The sequence below is a fragment of the Balaenoptera physalus genome (assembly GCF_965194825.1).
Source record: "Balaenoptera physalus genome assembly, chromosome: 6".
Taxonomy (NCBI): domain Eukaryota; kingdom Metazoa; phylum Chordata; class Mammalia; order Artiodactyla; family Balaenopteridae; genus Balaenoptera; species Balaenoptera physalus.
Genome location: NC_138885.1, coordinates 83151989 through 83178716, shown reverse-complemented (window position 1 = coordinate 83178716; position 26728 = coordinate 83151989). Strand labels below are relative to the sequence as shown.

The window sequence follows — 26728 nt, the reverse complement described above, 5'->3', positions numbered from 1 at the left end:
TTGACCTACAATTGTCACACATACATGCTCTTGATTGCAGCCACCACCCAGACCAAGAGCAGCAGCTCTGTCCAAGGTGGGCTGGCAACACCTTTAAGAGAGAGCAGGAGATGGGGGTGAGAAAAGAGAATGACCATGTGTCTTTCACCTGTCAAAGCCCGCGAACCCCAGGCTCCCCCCATAGCACCAAGAATCCCGCCCTGCCTCACCAGCCTCACCTCACAGGGGCACCTTAATGACGATGACAAACAAGTGTTCTGTGGCACTCACCCAGTCACACTCCCCAAGCAAACTGTGGGATTTCAAGACATGAAATCACACCTTCAGAGCACCTGACAGGGCCACACTGTGCAACAGCAACCTGGCCAGCCTTATGTTTGGCACTTTTTGAACAAATGCTCACACACAATGGAGAGTTTAGAAAGAGCAATGGCTATAAGATTCAGCAGATAACAGTCACCAAGTTAAAGGATAATATTCACAGCCACCAGGTTAGAGAATAATATTCGCCTGCGCGGGGTGGAAAGGAATGTTGGCCAATGTACTCCTTGCACCACACGTGCTGATAGTATCAGTGATCACTATCATAGTCAAATCTGAAACATAATACAACGTGCGTTTAAAAGGAAAAGTGCAAGGGAACTTTCACTGACCTTCCGCTCTGCATTCAGTACTTTTCATTTGTTATCAGATTCAACCCTGAGCACCTCCTCTGAGGTTGGTTTTATAATCCCCATTTTGTAGATGAGAAAACAAGGCTCACGTCACATTGTTACTAAGCAACAGAGCCAGAATGCAAAGCTTTAGGAGACGAAAGTATCGTGCTTATGCTCTTTATAATTTTCCAGGAAAAAGAAGGCTAAATCCACAAACACTTGAAAAGCTTGAGGCTGTTCTTTACATAAAATATATGACTTCATCTAAGCAACTCAATCATAAAATGAGGAACCTTTTATTACAAAGCAGTTGAGGGTGTTACCACCTAAAATGCTTTGTCGATTACCTCAGCGCCTCCTATTTCTTTATGACTTTTCTTGTAAGTTACAAGCTTCTAGGCAGAACAGTAATCAGGTAAGATGTTTGCTCCCAAATAATTTACTAGTGCTTAAAACCATTCCCTAGTCTATTTTTTTTTTTAAAAACCCAACATAATCTAACAGCATGAAGCCATATCAAATAATTACTCAAGGTACAGAACATAAATTCAATTCACTATAAGGACTTGCCACCTGAACATTTTAATGTGCCCCTGAATTAAGGCAAAGCAAAACACTGGCACAGCCTTCTCTTCTGCTTTAGATGCTTCTGCTACCACTGACTGCGCCTCTACTAACAAGACTTAATAAAAAGGAGTATAGGAATATGCCAGATATTTAATAGAGAAGAGAGTATAATAGCCTCCATATATTCCAATGCAGCTACATTCCTGAACCCTCAAGATATAAATTTAAGTTCATATCAAATTTCATATAAATTTAAGTTTTAAGGGAACAGATAAACCTATTAAGCCATTCTAAAGGGGAAAAGCAATGGGTAGGGACAGAGAAACTCTGGAATCAGAACTTTCCCACCAACTCCACCATGATACTGCCACCTGGCTATTAACAGAATCAGACCATCACTGAGGGGTTTTCTTAGTTTTGACTAATTACCAGCTAGTCTACAGCATATACATGTTCCTGGGCACTGGGACAACCTCCCTATGGCATAAGATACGAAAGAAGTAAAATGTCCATGTTTGCACCTGCTGGAGATGGAAGTCTTTTAATAAGCCAAGGAATAAAAGAACAAGTAGTGGTTTGGAAGGGGAAAAAAATCACATTACTTTGGAACATAACAGGTGAAGGATTAGATAGCATGATTAAAGTTTCTTTACTCTATGTATAATCTCCCTTCCTGAAAAAGAAGAAATGGTCCAAGTTCTTGATTAAGGCTTATGGAAGAATTTGCTTTGTCTCAGTTTTGCCAGTAAGGCCAGAAGGACAATGAAAGCCCAAGATGCAGACACGACCGACCCTGCTCCTCTCCAATTGCTCAAAGATACACATATGAAAAAAGTGTTTGAGTGGCACTGAAGGCTCTTCCAACGGATTTGTGTACCTTTAATAAAGTGAAATGATACAGTTAGCAATAGTGAAGGGCCTGCAATCTAAGTAACAACAATTTATCTCCCTTTGGACTCCGCTGTCTTGACGAAGAAAAAATGTCAAATAACCAGTGAGTTACTGGGCATAATGATGGTAATTTCAGTGGAAAACTTGGATTATGAACTAATGTTTGCTCTTAGATTGGGGTATATATTCTAAAATCAACTCTATACTTTTTCTGGAAATACACAACATAACCCTCAAGATTGAGAATTAGGAAGTGTCACTAAAGACAAGCTTTAAAGTAAAAAAAGATGGGGCAAATGTCTTCTTACAAATCATTCACTGTGCACATGTATTACAGAAAGCAGAGGTGGGTGTTCACCCCAGGGCTCTCTCTCAGCCCGGGTCTCACACAGACCTTTGTCTATCTGCAGGTTACAGGCTTTGAGAGACCTCAAACACCTGGCGTGCCGTGACGGGACAGTGTTTCCCCTACCTCCACCTCCATGCAGCATTTTCATTTCTAAGAAAGCACCTTAAAGTTTTAAATCAAAAGTCAGAGTCCTGAAGTTATAAATCAGCACCAGCGATAGCTGGACATGTTACATGAAAAGTTGTGAGAGGGTTCCCAGTGTCTGCACATGAAAAATCAACTTGGGCTTTAAAACACTAAGAAAATTTGCCTTATTATCTACCTAATTAAATGCCATTTTTTAAATCAGGATCCAGCTGCATACATATAACACTTATGCATTTTCACAACAGACTTTTTTCTAATACAAATTTAAAGTTTATCTAATAATTGGAAAGTAACTGATGTGTGTATGTATCTGAATCTACAATTTGATACCCAACCCTGAAATAAAATTAATGAAATATCTAGTCCATAATATCTTATTATTATACATACTATTCTAATAAACCCTGATTCATTTCTTAATCTGAGGTTAACTTAGACATATTTGAACCCCTGATTTCTTCTATAGTATTGGTATATAGTCTTGTTTCATGATAAACATGTAGTCTTTTTTCATGGTAAACATATTTTTGTATAAGAAAGAACACCAAAATAAAACTGAGACAAAGGAAAGCATCTATTTTTATATAAAGCCATCCATTACAGAGTAACAGAATTACTCTTTGAAATTTCAGTTTTATTGCTACAGATACTTCACAACCGATGGTTGATTATTTCTGTCTTCTTTAGGGGTATTAAATGTCAAAGTGCTAAAAAAGCCCAGCCTTGTATTACAAACTAGGTAAATTATCTCAGTTTTTGATGAATTTTGACCCTAAAGAAGACAGCTACTGTTTACTGATGAACAGTCACTAGCTGTTGAGAACTGACTCATGTACAGGTAAGTCCCCAATTCCATATATATATATATCATACATATACATAGTCCCAGAAAACAAAGCAGATCAGAGTTTCCTTTAGGAAGTGTTATAACAGATAGTTTTGCTCCCGTTCACCCACTCATCATCAATTAAACCAAAGGTATGATATAAAAGGAAAAACAAAGCTATAAATCTCAAACAATTTAAAAGGGTAAACTTATATTCCATATGCTACAAAACGGCAGATGTGTGCCATACCTAAGGATTAAACAACATGCCCTGAGATAGTCAGCACATAAATTAATTGCATCGTAAATTCAAAAGAAATGTAAAAGAAAAAGAATTCAGAGCAATTTGTTCTACCCTCCACCTTCCCTGTGAGTAAGGCAGGCATTTCTTCCTGCTTTATGATTCCATGTGGGAGGATTTCATGAGATGAACCCCCCAGCTTCTCAGCCCCTTACTCACTCCTCTCCTCAGCAGGAGGAAAGACTCCTCTGAGCAGCGAAGTTTGGAAGAAGAAATGGGCATGCGTGTACAGCTCAGCCCCCTCCTTCCCCACACTGTGCACAAATTCAGCCCCACTCCCAGGCTGTACGACAGATGGGGCAACGCGCACAAGGAGAGGCCAGGGGTTGCTCGGTGCTGTCAATGCCTGCCTACCTGCCACAGGACTACTAGCACGCCCTCTTGGCTGATAAACCAAAAGCCGCTTTCTTCAACCTTGCCTCTACAGTAATAAAGCTGCTTCCTCTCCAGCTTATTTCCTGTGCCTATTTCTCATGTGTTTCCAAACTGGGTGGGGAAAGGATATTACCTATTAGACCTCTGTCTCAAGTTATTTTCTGCTGCATAACAAATGCCCCCAAAATTTACCAGCTTAGACCAATACCATTTATTAGCTCATGAGTCTGAGAGTCAGATTTGTAGTTCCTCTGATCTAAGCCAGCTTGGCTGGTCTCTGCTGGCAGATTGGCTGCCAGCTGGCTGATCTAAGATGCCCTCACTCACACGTCTGCTGGTTCATTCCATGCGCCGCTCATCACCCAGCAGACTAGCCCAGGTTCACGCACATGGTGGTAATGAGTTCCCCAGAGAAGCAAGAGAGGATAAGCCCCAGTAGAGAACCAACTTTCGAGTCTCTCATTGTGCCATGTTTGCAAATTGTTCCATTGACCAAAACAAATCTCATGGCCAAGCATTAAGTCATTGAGAGAGGGGACTACCGAAGCATGTGGACACAAGCTAAGAAACTACTGTGGTCATTTCTGAAAACAATCTATCAGCTTTAGGTTATTTAAAATAAAATGGTCACGAATTCTTTTCCCACTCTTCCCACTGAGAGGTGGAATCTACATTCCCCAGCACTGAAACTGAGCAAGTTTGCGCCCACATGGACTTAACAGAGTCACAGTGATGCTGTACGATTTCCCAGGCTACTCAGGCTTCTTCCTGGTTCTCTTGGAACACCTGCTGTCAGGATGTTTCCTCTTGGAACACTCCCTCTCAGAATCTAGCCGCCTTGCTGTGAGAAGTCCAAATCACATGAGGCCACACATAGATGGCTCTAGTTAACAGTCTAGCTGAGCTCACCCCTTGAATCATCCCAGCCCAGGAGCCTGACACATGAGTGACAAAGCCTCCAGAGGACCCCAACCCCCCCATTCATGCAAGTTACCCCCAATCACTGGAGTCTTCCCAGCTGAGGTCCCATATGTCATGGAGACAAGCCAACCCTGCTGAGCTCCATCTGAATTCTTGACCCACAGAATCCAAGAGCGTATAACAGGGCCGTTGTTTTACTCCACTAAGTCTGGGGTGGTTTATTGGGCAGTAATAATAACTGGGCCACACACCAATGTCAACGTTTGCTTTCCTTCATAACCACAGGATTGGGTTACTTCTTTCAAGCTGAAGAGAGACATCAGTAACAGATGATGCTTGATTACCAATAACTTTGTTTGCCTTTGTGGGATTTAGAAAAAGTATTTTTAAATGATTAACATAGAATATTCAGATAAACGTACCCAATAAAGAAGAAGCTTTATTTCTCAATAAATTTCTCTATGTCAAACTGTGCTTATTGTACATTAGGTACTTATGTGATTATTAATTAGTTAATTCAACAAATATATATTAGATGTTAGACACTATTTTAGTTGCTGTCATTTAGCAATGAACCATACAAACTGAGTCTCTGTCATTATAGGGTATATATTTGGCTAGGAGCTAGAGACAATCAACAAATAAATATACAATAATGAAAAGAAGCAAACATTTATTGAGTGCTTACTATGTGCCAGGCACTGGTACAAGTGTTTTAGATGTTAACAAATTATTTACAACTCATCACAACCCTATGAGATCAGTACTATTATCCTCATTTCAAAGAGAAAGAAATGGAGGCACAGAGAATTAAGCAACTTGTTGTCTTTTTGTTTAGACATTGGCAACCACATGATAAATCACTGACAACTGCATACGTAGGCTCATGAATATGTCCCAAATAATAAAGCAGGAAAATGTAGAGCCTGCCTATATTTAACCAATTCCACCCTCATCTCCAGCATTTACTGAGCACCTGCTGTGTGTCAGGTATCACCCTAGGCTCTTGATACACTACCGTGAACAGGACAGCCGTGTCTCCCATCCTGACAGTTTACGCAGGTATATGCACATTTGAAATCTTAAGGCTTCTTCTTAGTATATCTCTATGCTATTCTTCTTTTAGGAGATAAAATCCCTTGAGACTTGTTCCACATTTTCTCCAGTCTAAATTGCCATTTAGTGCCACAACGATAAGAAAGTATCTGTGACTATTAATAAAAGCAACAGGTTTCCAAACATTTCAAGTTCATAACACTAGATCCAAAATCCTCAAATGTAAATGTATAAATTTTATGAGACCCACAAGCATTAACAAAGTAGGAGAAATAGTACCTCACATCAGCCAAACATCTGGATGTGCTTCCATATTTTATCTTCTCTACTTAAGTAAATGTTTGCCATTTTCTATTTTTGTAACACCTCTCTCCTAATGATACTAACCCTCAGAGATACGTAGCTTTCAAATGAGTTCAAGACTTAGGTTTTACTGCATACCTCTCTTAGAAAAAGAGGAAGAGAGAGTAAGTTATTGGGCTTTTTTTCCCCACTTCCTGGGTACACAACTGGCTCAAATGATCCTGTGACTTTTTCAAGGTAATAATTACAGCCAACAACGACCTATGCTTTTACTAGGCGGCTGCTGGAAAAGGAAGCAAAATAGACGACTTACAAAATGGCAAATCTTGTCTCCTTTTCTGGGTACAAGAAGCTAACTTTTGGCAGCTTGCAGAGAACAAGAGTGGGTTTACCCATTGCTTTATACCCCCTTAAGCCAGCAGGCAGCAGCTCCCCGTGGCCACCTATGAGTCAGTCCTCTCTCTATACGGGGTGAAATTTCCTGCTCTCACCACTAATGTATCCCTTTCCTTTCCAAAGCAAAGGATACTCTAAAATACCAGGGTGTTCCCACTACCACAAATTTCAATATAATTTCATTGTGGGAACAAATGGTAACAAACACCATATGAAATTCATTCATGATGGTTTTTAATCTTCACTGGAAATGAACTGGGTGTTTACTATTTATTCTCCATGGATACTGCAAGAATTAAGAGACAGGAAGACATTTCTGTTTGAAACTTGAAACTTCAAAATGTAAAACCCTAGTTATTTTCTAATACTTAGAATAAAGGCATCCTTAAATATTTTCCTAGAGTCCTCAAGAGTAATATTGGCTCAATCATTCTAGAATGTTCTATAATAAAAAGTTAATGTAGCCTCATTTTAAAAAGTGTATTACTCAATTAATAACTAAATTTAATTTGTCTTGTAAAATGCAAGTGTTATAAAAGTGTTATAAATATCTTTCAGAATAAAAGCTAATCTTTCCTTAAAATGGTGGTCTTAAAACTGAGGCATACCTTTTCCTATACAGCTCTCATCAGCTGCCACATACTGTGAAGGAAGCTTGCGTAACAAACTTGGCAGGGTTATAATCACTTGCTTTTGGTGGTATTATATATGATTTGCATGAGTATTTCTGTTTCCTTATTTGACAGTTAAAACCATTTAACATAAGTAGTACCATCCTAGCCAATTTCATCTCAGATTAAAACTTCCTCTTCAAGACGTTTTTCCAATAATAATACATTTTTACAAATACGTATAATCCCAACAATGCATGGCACACAAACTAAAATAATAAACTACTTTGGGACTTCCCTAGTGGTGCAATGGTTAAGAATCTGCCTGCCAATGCAGGGGACACGGGTTCGAGCCCTGGTCCGGGAAGATCCCACATGCCACAGAGCAACTAAGCCCGTGCGCCACAACTACTGAGCCTGCACTTCACAGCCCGCGAGCCACAACCACTGAGCCTGCACGCCCAGAGCCCGTGCTCTGCAACAGGAGAAGCCACCACAATGAGAAGCCCGTGCACCGCAACGAGGAGTAGCCCCCGCTCGCCACGACGAGAGAAAGCCCTCACGCAGCAATAAAGACCCAACGCAGCCAAAAAAATTAATAAATTAAATTAAACTATTTAAAAACTACAAATGGTAGAAATGGGAAGAACCATGGAATTCATCCAGTTCAATCCTATAGTTTCCAAGATAAAGAAACTCTAGCCCTAGAAGTTTACTCTACGAACTATGATTTAAAAATTTTTTTTAAAAATTCAGCTGCATGGTTTGCCCAAATTCTAAAAACACTCACTTTCAAATGGCATCCCTCTGGTTCTAGAGTTTCTCTGGAAGATCACAGGGGCCACCTGGGGGTCTAGGGGTTCTGGCTACTCATCTCCTCTTTAACCAGATCAGGCCTCATTTCATCTGTTTCATATTTGGAATAAAATTTCATTTGGAGAAGGAATGCCACTGCTATAGCAAAAAGCAGTGCTTTGGATACCTGAGCCAATTGTTATTTTTTAATCTAGTACAAACTTAGAGTTTTTTCATTCTAACAGTCCAAACAGCATCTTAGGGTGGTGAAAAGGCCAGGGGAAGCAGGGTGGCCCTCAAAAAAACAAGAAAATATAACCAGGCTGCAGCTTCCCCTGGAGGTGCACTAACCCTGAGTGGTCATTGTATCCTTGCCAAACGAATCAGCTACACAATCAACAGGAGCAGAGACATCAGGGCGGTGCCACACGTACTGAAGCTCCAAAGCATGGATGAAGGGGCCTTATCTACAACAGATACTGACCACTGTGCCCACTTGAGAAAACTCTGGACCTGGGGCTGTTAAGTAGACCTCACCTGATTTTGTTCATTTTTTCTCCTTTGCCAGAGAACATTTCACTTCTACAATCACAAATCATGACTAAAGAAAGCTAATAAATCTGTCTCTACTTAACAGGTGTACCACATTTCAATTATTTAAACACACTGAAGACAAAATTCTCACAGTAAAATTTGAAGTACAGGTTTTTCTCATTTTATCGGATAACTGTTACCCCAAAAGTCATTAAATTAAAATCAATTATTATTTATATTTTGTTTTCAACCATAGAGTAATTTTGTTAAAGAAAATAACGATTGGAGAATCTTTTTTATTACTGGATTGGCTTGAAGACCTATATAGGATATAAAATACAGTTGGGCTAATATTTATTTCTTTAGCAGACTTCTAAAAAGTTTTTCAAAGGCAAAGACTTTAAGTGATCTTTTAAAAAGATTTAGAAATTAAATATTATAAAACAATCTGAAATGCATAGGTTAAAAATTTAAGTATAAGAAAAGGAAATGTATTCTTAAACCTATCTCCTGAAGACCCAAGTATCTAAAATATTCTGTTATAAATATATGTTTTACTATTCTGAACTTCTTTAAAATACTTACAGTTACTTATCACTCCTCCCAGTGGATCGCCTTTAAAATCGAATTCAATATCCATATATTTGCCCTGCCAAAGAAAGACTTTGTGAGTTTTCAAGTTCACCTCAAAATATTCAGTCAGTGTATCTTAAAGCATAGCATAATAAGCCCTTTATGTATTTGTTTAAATGTAATTAAGAAGGACACAGTTTATGTAACCATGATGCAAAACAATGTGCCTCCAAAAATAATTCATACTAAATACCCCATTAGCTCAAAGTGAGCATATCTCGTTGCTAATTTAAGAATAGATCTTCTCAGCCATCATAAGACTTTTGGATACGTTTCAAACTTCTCAAGGGCGTGTGTACTCAATTCAAGAATAAAAACCGGGAAAATTAGTATTCCTTGAATATACACTAGCTGGCAATATAAATTATTTCATTTTTATAGGCAAAGTATGTTTTAAGCCATGGCTAGACATTCCAAACATACTGGACAGTGGATAAAATGGAAGACTTCAAGTTCTGTTTTTATATCTACTCAAATCAAATGCCTGATTATGTGGTGTGACCAACTCAGAATCAAAGGCTGATCATTATCACTTTCTTTGGCTTTTAATCTAGATTATACAGAAATATATAACGCATGTTCATATTATACCTTATAGATGGTACCTTAAACACACAGAAACACACATGGAGTCTCACACTGTGATTTTTAGAGAATGGGTCTGGGTTGTCTGGTTAAAGAGTAACAAGTGTATCAGAATAACCCTGAGAGCTGTTTTTTGTTTGGAAAAGGGTGTATTGATCTAATAAGTAGTCTTTGGTTTTGTTTCATGTTCTACCTTAGTCAGATCGATGGTTTGTAAATAATTCTCCCAGAGAAATACTTTAATTCTATTTTCAAAATAATGGTAAGGGAGGAGAAACATGATCACATGGCACACAATCAACAATGTAATTTGTGATTTTTTATTAGCTCGTGCATGCTCCCCCGCCTTCTCCTTCTTCATTGTCATGGGTCATCTGGCCTTTTTAAGTCTTCACTTGCTCATTAAGCAAATGTTTATCAAGCATTTCCTGGACACTAACGTAGGCACAAGGGAAAGCAAGGCATCACTCCTGCCCTCAAGGAATTTACAGTCTGGGGGGGAGGAACTGAGACATAAATAGGACATAACCATGTACAGGAATGCATCCTACAGTGGGATCATGGCGCTGTGCACAAAGAACAGGGGACAGGGGGAGCAGGAGATCTGCCCTAGCTTAAAGGCGAAGTAGCAGGAGAAGTCAGGCACGCAAGGAGGCAAGGGATCAGGAAGGAGCAGGCATAAGCAGTGGCATCCGTGAGGATGGTGAGGGAAGTCAGAGCACATCATGACACCGACATTTTCTCCTGACAGCAAAGGTGTGTCATTAAACGTTCCTCAACAAGGACACCATGATCAGACTTGCCTCTTTACAAGATCACTCTGGCTAGTGTGGAATGGACTGGAAAGGATCTATCAGATGTAGCTGACAGAGGTGGCAGCAATTAGGGGAGAAACACTGGTGGCTTTACGCCAGAGTAGCAAAAGAGGAAAGTAAACAGAGCTGAGAGCTACCCAGAGAGTCATGATGACTGGTCATGGTTGGATGGAGAAGGTAATAAATGAGGGTGTTCAAGAATTTAAAAGTCCAGGAATGTGGCCCAGGCAACTGAGTGGACCGCGACACTCTCTAGGATGCGAGGGGACACTGGAGGCAAAGCGGACATGAAGGAGGGAGAAAGAGTAACTTCACAAGAGAGTCAGAGGATGACCATATGAGAGAGGATGATTTTTTTTTTCAAGGAATATTTAATACGGTAGATAATATATGCTTATCTAACATATAGTTTTATATCACTGAAGCTAAAGCAAAACATCCTGTTTATTGGTAAGTATGGCCTGTATGTGTACACTACAGTGCAATTTAAAAAATACTGTAATTATAATTTCAGAATTTCAGAATCTGAACAGATGCCAGTGTTCTCTCCTTTTTTTATATGGGAAAAGAAAATCCTTTGAATATCATTTGAAGCTTGGACAAAAATTCCATAGCTATATTCTTAGGATCACTCTGTAGAATCTTCATGATTCAGATGATACAAGGGAAGCTTCAATTCAACCTTTAGAGAAGACATTCCAGCTCTCATGATCTCATCAACCAGGAGAATTTTTGTGGCAATCACAGTACAGGAATGAAGAAGCTGTTTCTTTACACAATAGTTATCCCATACGCCTACTTCTGCTGCTACCATTGGCTCACCTGTGTTCAAGTCTACACCCACAAGTTGACCTGATTCTGAATGTTCTGCTTTAACTTTAACTAGTGTTTCCTGAAGGTCAAAACCAGAGTTCTGAGCAAGAACCTTGGGAATAATGAGCAATGCATCAGCAAATGCTTGAACGCCAAGTTGGGCCCTGCCCTTTACACTGGGCTTGTATTTAATCAGGGCTTCTGCCATTGCCACTTCCACTGCACCAGCACCTGGAACTACACAGCCATCATCAATAGCATTTTTAACAGCCCTCAAGCCATCTCTTATTGCATCTTTGATCTGAGTAAGTGTGTGCTTATTTGGTCCTTTGATCAATAATGTGACCGAGCGAGGATTGTTACAGTTCTCAATGAAGGTGAACTTCTCTTCTCCCAATGTATATTCATAGACAAGTCCTGCATGTCCCAAACAATCAGGATTTAGGTCATCAAGAGAATTTAGGGCTACCCCACCACAAGCAAGAGTCAGCCTTTCCATATTTCTCCTTTTAGCTCTGCACAGAGCTACTATGCCTTCTTTTGCAAGAGCATCTAAGGAAAAGGGGTCAATTCCCTTTTGATTAATAACAACAAATCCTTTATCTGAATCACCACAGACTTTCTTTTTCAGGTCTATTATTTTCTTAACTCTGTCTTCAATGAATTTTCTTTCAGCTTTCACTAGTTTCTCTCTCTCCTCTGCACTCTTGTAAAAAAAGCCAGAATTCACTTCTGTTTTTTCATATTCTGATGACACATTGCATGTGAGGATGTACGCATCTTCTACTCTCTTTTTCATATCAGGATGCCGTGCCCCATGGTCCAAAACAAGACCTCTGATCAAGCTTGTATCGGTTTCAGATTTTTGTTTCATCTCCATGATCTCAACCATGAAGAGGTCAATAGGTTCACCTTGTTTTTTAATGGCTAAAATGGAGTCCACTACAGCCTCTGTTAAGACATCAGCAAGTTCAGCATGAACTTTAGTACGTAGAGATGTTCTGGCCACATCTATAAGTGTTTCCCTGTCCATCTCTTTGCTTACTTTGACTTGTTCCAAAAACCTAAGTGCCTTTTCCTTTGCAGCTTCAAATCCTTCTGTAATTATTCTGGGATGAAGACCTTCAGAAATGTAGAGATCCGCCTGCTTCAGGAGCTCTCCAATAATTAGGACATTGGAAGTGGTACCATCACCAGTTATGTCATCCTGGGCTGTTGCTACTTTGGCTATTAAGGAGGCTGTTGGGTGTTGAATTTGCATTCCATGAAGCAGCACATTTCCATCTTTAGTGAGCTTGATGTCTCCAGCACCAGAAACAAGCATCTTCATGGTGCCCTTAGGCCCCAAGTTGGTCCTCAGCACGTCCTGCAGCCCCCGGGCCGCGCTGATGTTGACCGCCAACGCCGCCTGGGCTCAGGCCACCTCAGCCTTGGGATTCAGGGTCTTCACGGCCGCCATAGCTGACCCAGCAGAAGAAAATGGGGGAACCCGGCGTCCGGAAGGCCCAGAGCCGGTTCAGCGTGGCCGGGAGGCGCTATCCGAGAGGGGATGATTTTGATGGCAGGTGGTCCCTGGGCAAAGGAGGCGACAGATCTAGAGTACAGGTGCAGAGATAAGTGTGAGAAAGGAGCATGTATACTGATAGGGAGACAGGGCAGGTGCCAAGGAGCGGGGCTAATTTGGTTTGAGAGCTTGGAAGAGGATGATTTCTGTGAAGCAGGCATAACACCATCAGCTGAGAGTAAAGGATAGAAGGTTTGAAGAGAGTAGAGCAAACACCGTGGAGAAAGGAAAAGGAAGCTGACCTGGGCTAAACTCCTGCACAACACGGAGAACTCAGCTGATGCCCACACTGACGAGCCCGCAAAGGCTTGGCTCTGACCCTGTCACTAGACTACTCACAAACAACCAGCGGCTTCCCACCACCTGCAGAGTGAAGTCTGAGACCCTGACCCTGCTGCTCCAGGCCCTCCAGCTGGGGCCCGGGCCCACGGCTCCCTTCACAGACTCCCTGGTCTGGCCATTAACTCTGGCAAATGAAGGTCCACACTGGTTTCTCTCCTCAGTTCCTCATGCTGTACTGCCAGCTCCTCCTGCTTGCCACCCCATTTTGGCTTCTTTAAATCTTGTGGACCCACTCAGGACTGTCCCCTGCCCCGGACTCCTCCAGCTTCTCTATGCTGAGCTTCCATAACACTTCATCTATACTTTTCATGGGGAACTTACTAGTTTATGTGTTGTGTTATAATTATTTTCAGCCATGTCCATTTTTCCTGACTAGTTTATAAGCTTCTTAAAAATAGGTATCCATTCATCAATAAATCAATGTTTTCTGAGTGTCCACTATGGCACCGGCCCTGCTCTAGCTCCTGGGGCCACATCAGTGAACAAGAGGCCGAGGGGCTCGCTTCCTCGACTCCTACTCTCCAGGGCCAATGATGATGTAAACGGGGGAAGGGAGCAGAGTAACTCCAGAGACTGCTGAATGCCTAAAAAAATGAAAATAGGATGAAGTCACAGAGTCTACAGAAGGCATCATGGAAGTGACATCTGAGATAAGACCTAAATGATACAAGACGCCAGCCATACAGAGATCTGGGGACACAGTGCATGGTGTAGAAGGACTGGCAACAGCAAAGGCCCAAGTCCAGGAAGCACTCGGCACACCTGCCAGTCACAAAGGCCTGTGTGACTGAGGCCCAGGGAGCCGGGCACGGCTGGGCCGGCCCACCTTGCGTGCGGAGGCTTGGGGGAGCCCGGGCTATATTCTAGGTGCGAGGGGACCGCAGAGGCTGTCAGCCGGCAGGGGACGGCAGCTTGTAAAGATCACTCCAGCTACTGGTGGGGAAAAGACTGCAGGCTGCAAGAGGATATGCAAGGAGACCTAAGTTTAACTATGTTTAAAAGAAAACCCGGAGGTTTCAAACAAATGAATGAATTGTGTGTGTTTCTATTCTTACCGAATGAGAGGAGTGGTAATGAGATTTTCCGGACCCTAGAGCGCTCTCTCCCACACTCTCCAGTGCTCCACTCAGCTCCTGGCACACCGCAGACGCTCAACAAAATCCCCCTCCAAAGTCCTTAGTCGAGAACAGTGATTTTCGAAGACTTAAACTGTTTTTTCTTTTGTCCCCAAAGCAATGAGTCTCTCTTACTAGAAGCTCAATATGCCAAGTTAAAGTGCTGGGGTGAGGGTCACTGTGAGGCACCTCCATGGGAACAGTGGTCCACACTGTCAGCTACAATGAGGTGCAGCGTCTCCCAGATTTCTCAGCAGAGAGATCAAAAAATTTATTCGGAGTTAACCCGTCAAACACAGTTGAAGGAAATGTAATTTCCCTGGAGTCATAAACCTCTGTTATATATACAGTAGTAATTTTAAATATAGTAGAGTCCTACTATAATATTATAACATAGGCTTGGGTATACTACTGGTCAAAGTCACACACACAAAGCAGAGAAATTACTAAAAACTGGGCATGACATGATTTAGCCTATAATCAAGTATTAATCTCATATCCTAATACCCGTGTTATGATAGGATTTCTCTGAAGTTACTTAACAAGCCAAATCACCTGCCAAGCCTTTCGCTAGATTTTCCGATGTCTCTAAGTGCTAGTGACTCTTTAAGCAATATGGTTTTCTGTATTTTTACGGCCTACAGACTAAATATATTTGCAAGTATTTTTTTTTAAAGTGTGTGTATATGAGATTTGCCAATAGCAAAAATAAAATCTCTATCCTATAAAGAAGCTTGATCTATTGGAATTACTTCTATCTGCCCACACTTTGCGTCTAATTCTATTTATGTAATGAGATTAGTCATGTTACCGCAACAGGAAAAGGCATGGCTCACATCAGTTTTAACAACTTAAGGGGCTAATCCAATGGAAAAAATTCACTGCCTTGGAATTAGGAACCTTAGCCTTCCACTTTCCAATCTATCAAAACTGTCTCCACCTGAGGTCCTTTGCATGCCTTAAGCACAGGATAACGCCAATGAGAAAAAAGCAAAAAGGGGGCTAAAAGAAGCTGGGCAGTGGAGGTGTGGGGATGCAGGAAGGGTCTCTGGCAGCGAGGCACAGACGATCATCAATAATGGTCCCAAGTAATGTATATGAGAAGACAGCTTATAAAGTAAATGATCTTTTATTATGAAATTTATAAAACTGGCTCAACTATAGAAAAAAAGCCATCGATTTCAAAATGCCACCATCACACTCAACATATTTCCCCCAGCTGCCTCCAGGCAGTGTGTGTCCCTGTAAAGACCAGAGGCAGGAAAGAAGGCAGCACGGCTGGGGAGACCCAGGGGCTGATGTGCCAGAGTGCACACTGCAGAGGCGGGAGATGAGGCTGGAAAGGTTTCTACTATGGGAATTAGCGTTTTCCAACTCAGCTAGACTCAAAACATCAATTAGCTTCAGTTTTTACTATTCAGTCCTCCCCACACCCCCCATTAGCTGCCAAACTTATTGATTTTACCTCTATAAAGTTTTAGAATACACCTCCATCCTTTCTGGCCCCACTGAAGAACGGACAAGAGCTGTAGAGTATACAAACTTGACACCTAGTTTACCCTTCTTTCTATGGAATTTCTGAGTCTTAATTATGATTTTTAAATATCAAAACTCACAATAGTAAAGTTACTCTAAACAGCCTCATTTAAATTGCTCATGGAATTTTATGATAGATGACAAGAAAACATGAAAAAAAAGATAGCTTGTCACTCCAAGAAGAATTAAAAAGGAGAATTCCAGAAAGCAGAAAAATAGTCCTTATAGAACTTTTAGCCTATGTCTCAATATGGTGTTTCTTATTTTTTAAATGTGTGTATTAAGAAATATTAAACATCTACTGGTTGTTTAAACACACATGAGCTAAATATTAGTGTTAACACGCTTATACAAATACTTACAAATCTAGAGGAGTTGTCATTCCTTACAGTCTTGGCATTTCCAAATGCTGGTAGGAAAGAAACAGATGTGTGGTCAAGTGACAGAAAAATAATTTCAAGCCAAAAAATAAAACAAATGTAATATTTGACATCCATAAATCCTAGAAATGCAACTTGTAGCAATGGCATTTCTGTCCAGAAAATTTCCATAGAAACTACTTAACACGAGTCTTAATAAGCTGCTAAAGCTTCCATGTCTTTTTATAAGTTCATAGAAAGAGTCATTCCTACGATACACAGAATTTTTTTCAAGTACTACTGTAAACTCAATCCTCTCTAATTCAACACATTTTAAATGTTTTGATAGTAGTCAGCTGAATGGCGAGCAAGCAGGGCTTCTGTGCTCTTCTCCCATTATTAACAATGAATAAGGTTATTTTAGAGATGACTACTTAACATTAACAAAGGTTTTATGAAACTCAGTTGATGAGGTTTTCAGGTGGAAAAAGGCATGAGAAACTTTAAATTGTTTAATGAACTTCGAAATAAAAGGTATTTAAACGTGATTAAATATATAACTGAAATACAGAAAGAGTAAGAGACTTGGAAACTAACATCATTTCCAATAGGCTAAAAATACCATATAGTTTCATTAGTTTATGTCCATCAGACCTAAGTGAAACTTTCCAGAAAAAAAAAAAACAAAAAATCAGCCCACAATGCAAAAATCCAAGTTTGTCCCAATCTTAGCTGCTTCGAGGAGCTAGAATCTCCCACAGGACGCCCTTTCAAATGAGAGCACGTAAGAACCACACGGATGACACGGCCCCAGGCACAGAATGCTCCTGTCTGACAAAGGTATTTCAGTGTCATGAGCTAAAATGACTGCTTCATCAAGCTTGCGCACAAGATAGGAGCAAATTAATCTGGGCCTTGGTAGTAGAGGATTTAAGTGGAATAAATGTAAGTCGTATAAGAAGAGGGGATCCCTGTTTGATGCCCTGAAGCCCAGCAGTGCACCTCAAACTTTAACGTGTAAACCAGTCACCTGAGGATCTTGTTCAAGTGCACACTTTGGTTCAGTGAGTCGGGGGTTGGGCATGAAATTCTGCTTCTCTACCAATACCCTCCCACCCCACCCCGAGGCTGTTACTGGGATCCGTGGGCCACACGACAGCCAGCAAGGACTGCAGAGTGACGCACGATGATGCGGCACACAGAAATGAATCTTTAAATTAAGAGGTCGGGCATCAAATCCCTGGAAACCTCCACAACTTCATTAAATTAAATTAAGATTAGCGTAACAAGAGCTCACATGATTAACAATGGCTAAAAGCTGGTCCAAGTTTTGAAAGCAATCACCTGATGAAGATGTGTAAAGCTCACTGTGGATATTCAGTAGCCAAACCTGTTGTGTTATATTTCACGTTAGCTAGTATTTTTATGTTTTTGATTGTAAAAAAAAAAAAAAAAAAATAGTTGGCTCCTGCTAGTTAAGACAACATTTAAAGTCAACACAGGGCAAGTTCTTTGATTCAGAGATTCCACTTGGAATGGGTATGGTTTTGTAGGTCCCTGACACCAAACTCTCTCTTCAATAGAAAATAAGCTGAGATGTTATATTAAGTAAGGAAACCTGCACATGGGAAACACTCAAAAAAGGATGCTGAAGAGGTTCACATCCTTATCCTACGTCCACCACCAGCTAAAGGATTTTAATAAATGCAACCTTGATAATGGTGAGTGTTGACCTAGTCATCATGAAGACCACGACATTTTTCGTGTTTTCATAGGCTAGATCTTTGTGGTGGTGTCAACACGCAGGGATGCCAAATTAACTAATCTGCACAGCCCCAAAGTCCAGCACGAGATGCTGACACATAAAGGAGAGTTTATTGTGGCTTGAAGGTCAAGGGCAAGTGAAGGAATTGCTTCAAAAAAACTTTATTCAGGGTGCCATTTGCAAGCCATAAACCATCTTTTCATCAAACAAATCTGAGTTGCACATTACTAAACACAGCTCTAAACACTAAAGTCTTTTACTGTGAGCCACAGAATCAAAAACAAGTGTTCCATTATAGAACACTTGAGACACATTCCTCGATTGTTTTTTTTAAGTTCATTGTTCTAAATGTTCATTTACAGTAGCAGCTCCAGTTAAAAAGTAAAGCATTCCCACAAAAGATAATACATGCCCACAGTACACATTTCTTCCAGTTCCTGCACTGGGGCCTAGTTTCAAATACCATTGAATAAAGGGCCAGATTCTAATCACAGATGCAAGCTATAGCATTCCACAGTGTTTCTCCTTTAGATCACAGCATTCTTAAAATAAGCATCTATAGAAATATAACACATGTATAGCATCCTAACTAAAAGCAAAAGACAGTAAGCAAAAAGTAAAAGACTGGAATAATAAGATAAAGATAAAACACTTTCTACAATAGCTTCTTTTTTTGTTAACGTCCTGAAGGGGAAGAAAGATCAATAACAATGTAACAGGTGTTCTGGCCTTTGCTTCTCACAAGCGAAGTATTCTCATGAGTTTTATTTCACTATCTGGAGGATAAAGACGCATGTGGTGCCTCCTTGTAATAAAGTGGAAGGAGGGACTAGGCCTGAGTAACAAAGACAATGGGCAGGTTCTGTTCCTCCATACTGCGGCTGGGGGGGTCTCCCCCCACAGAGCAGTTCTGCTTTAATCCATGTTAAATCTTGACCTTCCATGACTTCGAACAAAGGGCTGAACCAAACTACTCTTCTAGACCAGAGATTCTGATCAAGGTGGTCTTGATCCCCACAGGGGACACCTGGCATTGTCTGGAGACATTTTCAATGGTAACAACTAGAGGCAGGGGTGCTCTAGGGGTAATTGGCACCCAGTGGTTATTAGAGGCCAGGGATACTGCTAAACATCCTACACTTCACAGGACAGCACCCCACAGCAAAGACTTATCCAGTCCAAAATGTCAACAGCACCAAGGCTGAGAAACCTACTCTACCCCAACAACTGTGTTAAATGACAACACTGGCATGCTTACAATATAAAGCAAGGCAAAGGGCTTTCCAGCAATAGGAAGAGGCTTTGAGTTACTGTTTCCAACATAAGGATGGTTTATACTGATGGTTTACGCCAACCTCCATGGCAGAAGGGGACTTATCTCTGGCTTTGTTTTCTGATGGTATTATGAACTAAATGTTTGTGTCCCTACCCGACCCCACCCCCCAATTCATATTTTGAAGCTCTAATCCCCCAGGGTAATGGTATTTGGAGATGGGGCCTCTGGGAGGTAATGAGATGAGGCCAGGAGCCAGCGCCCACCTGCCCATCATCCCCCCTCCCCCTCCCACATACACACACAAAGAAGAGGTCATGTGAGCACAGAGCAAGATGGCAGCTGCCTACAAGCCAAGGCTTCAGAAGAAAACCTACCTTGCCAGCAGGTGATCTTAGACTTCTGAGCCTCCAGAAGTGTGAGAAAATAGATTTCTGTTGTTTAAGCCATCCAATCTATGGTACTTTGTTACGGCAGCCCAAGCTGACTAACAGACACAGATGGCCAACCACAGAATTTGAGCTCTAAAGTCAGGTTTAGGCTTTTTGTAACCCTGAGAAAACTGGTCCTCAAATATTTCTCTGGCATAGCCTTGGTTTCCCTGACAACAGAAATCACCAGCCATGGGTGTTATCCTGAATGATAAAATAGCACTGCCCTCACATTGCTCTTTTCCACCAAGTTTCTCCCAACTGTCAAGTCAAATGCAAATATCAGTTGATTATTATTAAGCAAAATGTAAGTAATTCAAATAAAAATTAAAAGGGAGAAAAATGATTGCAAGTGGGAGAGCTCCTTTTACACGAGTAAAGCGTTCCCTCCTTCAAGTGCGTGAAGTCAGGAGTTCCTAGGATGCCGCTACCTTTTGCTCAGCAGGTCTGGGCCTGACTCTCCCCCTCCCAGCCCACCTCCCAGCACACGAGGTGCCGGAAGTGCCCTGAAAACTGGATTTACTGTTCGAGTCACACCGACCCAATGTACACAGAAAATCCTACCTTCCAGGACTGGGTTGGACTGTAAAAGCTGTTCTTTGACTTGATTAACTTCTGCTCCTTTTCCACAAACAGCTGCTACGTAGGACATAACAAGCTTGCTGGCCTCTGTGGATGAAAACAAGCCATATTAATACATTAAGCAGAAAATTTTTTTTCAACTTTCAGGGGAAAAGATTTGGGAGAGAAGGCCCACTAACAGTGTTTTCAAATGACTTCACTCCTGGGAGCAAAGAACGTTTTGGAAACCTTTAAAAATATTCATGCTTTCTATTCAGACATGTCATTGATTCAGATATAACAGAAATTGTGCTTAAAGGTTATCACTGGGTTGCTAAAAAATTGGCTGAGTAAACATAGCCAACAAAATCTGAGGAGGACTATCTTCTTAAAGCAATTGTTTCTTAAAAAACTAAAAATAGAGCTGCTATATGATCCAGCAATCCCACTCCCAGGCATATATCCGGAGAAAACCATAATTCGAAAACATACATATTCACTGCAGCATTATTTACAATAGCCAAGACATGGAAGCAACCTAAGTGTCCATCGACAGATGAATGCACAAAGAAAATGTGGTATATACAAATAACAGAATACTACTCAGCTATAAAAGAATGAAATAATGCCATCTGCAGCAACATGGATGGACCTAGAGATTATCATACTAAGTGAAGTTAAGTCAGACAAAGACAAATAGCATATGATATCACTTATATGTGGAATCTTAAAAAATGACACAAATGAACTTATTTACAAAACAGAAACAGACTCACGGACATAGAAAACAAACTATGGTTACCAAAGGGGAAAGGAGGGGAGGGATAAATTAGGAGTTTGGGAGCAACAGATACACACTACTATATATAAAATAAACAACAAGGACCTACTGTATAGCACTGGGAACTATACTCAATATTTTGTAATAACCTGTATGGGAAAGAATCTGAAAAAGAAAATATATATATATGTGTGTGTGTATGTATGTATGTATGTATATATATATATATATATATATATATAAAAATGAATCACTTTGCTGTACACCTGAAACTAACATAACATTGTAAATTAAATATACTTCAATAAAAAATAAATTTTTTAAAAAAGCAATCATTTATATACAAATACTATATTATACATAGGTGATTCAAGTCAAAATTAACTTGATAACCTGGGTGTCTTTATCAAATGTATTTTTTAAATTTAAAAGAACTGCCCTTCCTCCAAAATAGTTTCTAAATCAAATTGGTTTGCTTACAATCAGATTAAATTAATTACTCTTCAAATTGATTAAAAAACTAAGCAACTAATCTCAAGGATTTGAATACAAGAAATACAGACCTTCCAGGGCATCTTCTAGTTGTTTTCATAGGCTTCACTCGTAGAACAAGTTCCCTGCTAAAAGTAGCAGGCCACCAGAGGCATATGAAGAATTCTTAGCTCAGACTGGTAAGGTGGGCCAAATTTGGTTTTATCCTTCCCCTATTAGTACATGTCTCCTCTCAGCATCTGTTTCCAAGAACCTGATCCTTTTAATACTGAGTTCCAAGGAATGATAATAGATATTCAAGGGAAATGAAGTCTAAAGTCAAATGAATTTGGGGCTACAGTAAGTTAGATGAAGTGAAACAGGTTTCCTTTTTAAATGGCTTCTTAAAGGAGCATGTGCATTGTGGAACTCTGGAAAAAGATGGAGAATGCACCATCTCCCAAACTTATTTGCCGTAGAATCTGTTTCTCATTCAGCTGTCCTAGTTCTAATGTTCCATAATCAGGATCTGGGAAATACTCAACTATTAAATGTCAGTAGAATAAAACATGGGCCCAGGTCCAGGCAGTCAAAGCAAGAAAAACCAATCTCTCCAAATCTTGCTTTCTTGCAAGTTCTTTGCTCTGGTGCCACTGTCTGAGGGCAGGAAAGCCTTCCCCAGGTGTGCGTGGCAGTACCCCTACCTATGGGTGTAAGGGGACAAATCTCAACGCTGCTCTTTCTCACAGGGAGACCTGCAGGTGACTTCCAGCGCATTTCCCACCACTGAAGAAATAATAAATGAACAGTTGCAATGCGACCTTGGGCGCATTGCCCAATGTGTGCTTCAGGGCCTATATACAACCCCAAAGCATCAACTAATAACAGGAGCCACAGAGCACCAAGAATCTATGCAGGTTCCATAAAGTTCTCAAGGGAGTGCTAGCAAGTATGGTGCAGAGGAAGCAGACCATCTCATGGAGCCCTGAGGATTGCAGTGGGATGCTGGGTACTTCTTCAATGGCTGGAGTTAAATCTCCCTCCAGTTTGCTTTCTGGGTAACGAGAATGGGTCCAGGTAGATTCTCTGGTGGTCTGTGATGGCGGATGTCTGCAGTCTCCTTTTAAAGACTGTAACTGAGAAACATCAGTCTTTTCATCTTTGCAATACCCTCCCTCCAAAGGGCATAGTCCCTTAACACATCCTCCATTGTGTAAAGTTCCTGAGCTACGTTTTCCAACGTTCTCAGGGTTTAACTATCTAAAGACCGGTGAACTGTTTGGACACACTTCTGCTGCTCCATCGGGCTGAACGGGCCTCAGTCATGAACAAAGAGTTTATATACTATTACATTTCATTTCACTTCTTGGTGCTACATTCCCCTCTACCCACCAGTTCACATTGCAACTCTTCTTCTGTCACTTTGGGATACTTTGTTTCTAGGCTCCCTGGCTTTCAAAGTCAGGTGAGGCTGCCCTCCCAGCCAATTCCTGACATCTTGTGCTACCTGGTCTCCAACCGTGGGCCAACTCTCCTGCATCGCCCACACATTCCAACCCTACAGTCTGGCCTCTGAAACAACTCACCTCCAGGCTATCTCATCATCCTGCTTTCTCAGCAGCATTCTTTGCTCCCCATCCCCACCTACACTCTCACATGTATTATGTATATTCTTCCTTGACTTGAATTTCTAGTCTTCCTACCCATTACGCTATTAGAAGAGTGGAAGCATTTATAGGCAAAATAACTGCTCCAGATAGTGGCAAACACACACACACAAATATATATGTACATACTTTAGATGAAAAGCTAAGTTTTCTTTTAGGTAAACTGGCAAGAAATAGTAAAAGTCCAGGCCATCCTATATTGCTTATTCCAGTGATTATGAACCTCACTGCAGCCAAAGCTCAAACCTCAGATACATGGCTACACCCAGTTCTCTGGAAGTTCTGTTCTGGTCCAGGATGGACAACACGGAAAAACTGCTTTGTGTGTATGTGTGTGGGAGCAGACGGAGGGGGGGTGATCAACCAAGAATGAGAACTCTTTGGTGGCTGCTAGAATTGATGTGACCTCTCAGAGACCTTTTAATGGCCTGAACTAAATGGCATCAAATTCTCTCAGGGTCAAATCTATTTAAAAATGGCGCCAGGAGCAGATCTATTGGAATTTGGATTGGACTTACATCATATGGCTGTTAAATTGTATGTAAACCCACAATATCTACTGAGATGTAAAGATGAGTTAACTTAAATTGAAATTAGGAATCAGTTTTACTAACTTTAAAATCTAAGTAATTCAAATATCATTTTTAAATATACTTCAAAGATCCTTCTTTCTAAGTTGTTAAAAAGATTTTACGCTCAGGTTCTTAACTATCTTCAGGAATTCTATTACTGTGCTCATTTTAATAATTCATTTTTGGAAGCTGGGATTAAGGGTAATTTTCTCCAAAGTCTCATTGTCTAAAAGAGACAACTCATTATTTGTTTCCTGACATAATACTTGATCTTTAACTCAAGTAGGTTATGAGATAGTCACTACTTTAGAAAAAGTAAGTAAACCTGTACGGACAAGTTGCAAGGTCCAATGTAGTTTAGAGGACTGTTTTCATTATATTTCACCATGCTGCAAACAGGAAGTAACAGTTATCTCATGAGGTTTTCTGCTTCATTTCCTTTGGCTCTTCTGTGCTAAAGTTCAAATAAGTTTGGATCTTTATTCAAATGTTTACATATTTATCCAAATCAAAACTCTATGTAATAACCTCTATGAATGAAAAATATTGTATTTCTGAGGAGAATCAAGAATTAAATTATCATCCTCCTCCATACTGCAAAGCCTAGTTCTTGAATCATGTTGACTATCATAGGAGCCAACTAAACATGACCTTGGCAAGCACAGCGTAAAATCTTAAGCATTTTCCAAGGCAATACTTTTGAGTAGACCGAATACATTAATCTAGCAATCCTACTCTCAGTGACAATGTCTTGCATGTTTGCTGTAAAAATATAAAAGGATTCTATTTAGGACAAAAAGGTGTATTCTTCACATGTACTCAAAATACTGAAAAGCACTGCCATTCTAGATATAAGAACACTGGCATTTAAAATTGGCAAATCATAACAGCATTGCTTAGAACTCATTCTTAGTTCATCATTTTCTCTAACTCACAGATACTTTACATATGTAGATTTATGCACATATATATGTTTGAATGTTGAATTTTAAAATGCATTGAGTTGGACAAACAAAATATAAAGTCTTCAAAGTCAAAATATCTTCTCACCAGAAAACAGTAGAACATCTAGGGTTATCAGATATCCTGCACTAATGAAAAAATGGCCTATAACAAAACATTTCTAGATCAAAATATCTAGACCAGAATTCATTTCTATAAAGAATGGAAAGGGGTTGTAGATGATCGTTTATGATTCTGGGAATTTTAAATTCCTGTTAAGGTAAGAATGATAACTAATTTAACTCTGTATACTCTGGTACCTTGCACTGGGTTGTGAATAGTATCTACTATATGTTATTATATAATTATGTAATACGTAATCATATAATCATATAAATTCATATACTATAATATTCTTTATGTAAGAAAACATTGTGAAATAGCAATCAGTGAATGAGAAAGGGAAAACAATGAAAGACATTTGTAACCATGAGGACAAAAGGATGGGCATCTCATGGGCAAGTATGAAAACCTATGCATGGAATCGAGCAGGCTCCACATAGATACTATGTCAGGAAAAAAAGGTAGGAATACAAGCAAGGCTTATTCTGAGCTTTTTTTTCAGAGCTAATAAATTTATCCAGGAGTTAACAAATATCGATGCATGCATTCATAGATACAAGTAATATCATAGGTCACATACATATCATATAAACTATGTCATATATGTCATACAGCATAGAGAAAGCCATACATTTATACACACACAAATACTGACATATTTATCTACTTCTATACCTCTCTATCTCCTTGGTTAAGACACCCAAGTTTTTCTAGGGACTATGCTTACAAAGGTCTCGTGGTCCAGTGACCTAAAGAGTATGACTGCCTAAATCAAGCAAGCCATGTTTGTATACAATGAAACAAGGACTCTGAAACATAGAAGAACACCCTTTTTTAGCAGTCCTGAGTCTGCAGTGCTGCAAAATCACCCAGCTGCAGCACATCCAAACTGACCCGACAGGCAGCTGGGAACTGCCCCGATCATTGTACCAAAAACATGGGTCTTGCAATGAGAAACACAGCCTCTGCTCCAAGAGGAATCACGACTGGCAATGTTTTTTATTGAAATACAACTATATGTAAGTTGCTTTGCTTCTGAAAGTTGGCCACAAAATCTGATAATTCATATAAAACACGTGAGTCAAGAGAGGCCTCTCTCACATGAGGAAGAAACAAAACAAAGCTCACGACATTTTGGCCTTGAGCTTGCTTAGCTATTCCGCTTCCATGTGGAGATATTCAGCATTGTAAAACGCTCATGGATGTTTAGGCTACAGTCAGTCAGTCACATCTCTGTCGCTGACCGAGTCAGAAAACTATCACAGATGTAAAGCAGTACAAGGTCATTTGGGGTTCAGAACCAAGGGTCTTAACAAGCAAGGCAGGCTTCATAACTCTTCTAGCAGATGGCTGCAGAGTTCCTAGAAACTGATGTAACTGTAAAATTAGAAATCAAATAATTTATAATGCTTTCTTATATCAGGATCATCTTCTCAGGCCCACAGTTTACTCTGATGTCCTTGGAAAAATGCAGTTATGATGGTTCCCTCATGTTCTGCCTCCCTGCCCCCATTAGTGCTTGAATGATTTTCCACAAACTATTTGTACTCATGATAGTGAATTGTGAGTTCACTGCCTAGAAATAGTTGGGCACTTTTATGAGGCATGATGAATTTTTTATTTAGCACAGCAGTAATGAATTAAATAGGACC

General features: G+C 40.2%; 1 protein-coding gene and 1 pseudogene across 6 annotated transcripts in view; both read right to left on the bottom strand.

The window, feature by feature from the left end:
• MYO1B (myosin IB) overlaps positions 1-26728 on the bottom strand; it is a 181275-nt gene that overhangs the window by 60805 nt on the left and 93742 nt on the right. For all 5 annotated transcript variants that reach the window (XM_082466965.1, XM_082466961.1, XM_082466962.1 and 2 more), the window contains exons 5-7: positions 20524-20628; positions 16494-16540; positions 9314-9377 (exon numbers count right to left, since the gene is read on the bottom strand). In XM_082466965.1, coding sequence (XP_082323091.1) covers positions 9314-9377; positions 16494-16540; positions 20524-20628 — 216 coding nt within the window. The remainder of the gene's footprint in view (positions 1-9313; positions 9378-16493; positions 16541-20523; positions 20629-26728) is intronic.
• On the bottom strand, positions 11187-13133 carry LOC309663300 (T-complex protein 1 subunit zeta pseudogene; annotated as a pseudogene). The gene has a single exon. The product of its transcript is annotated as a T-complex protein 1 subunit zeta pseudogene (transcript).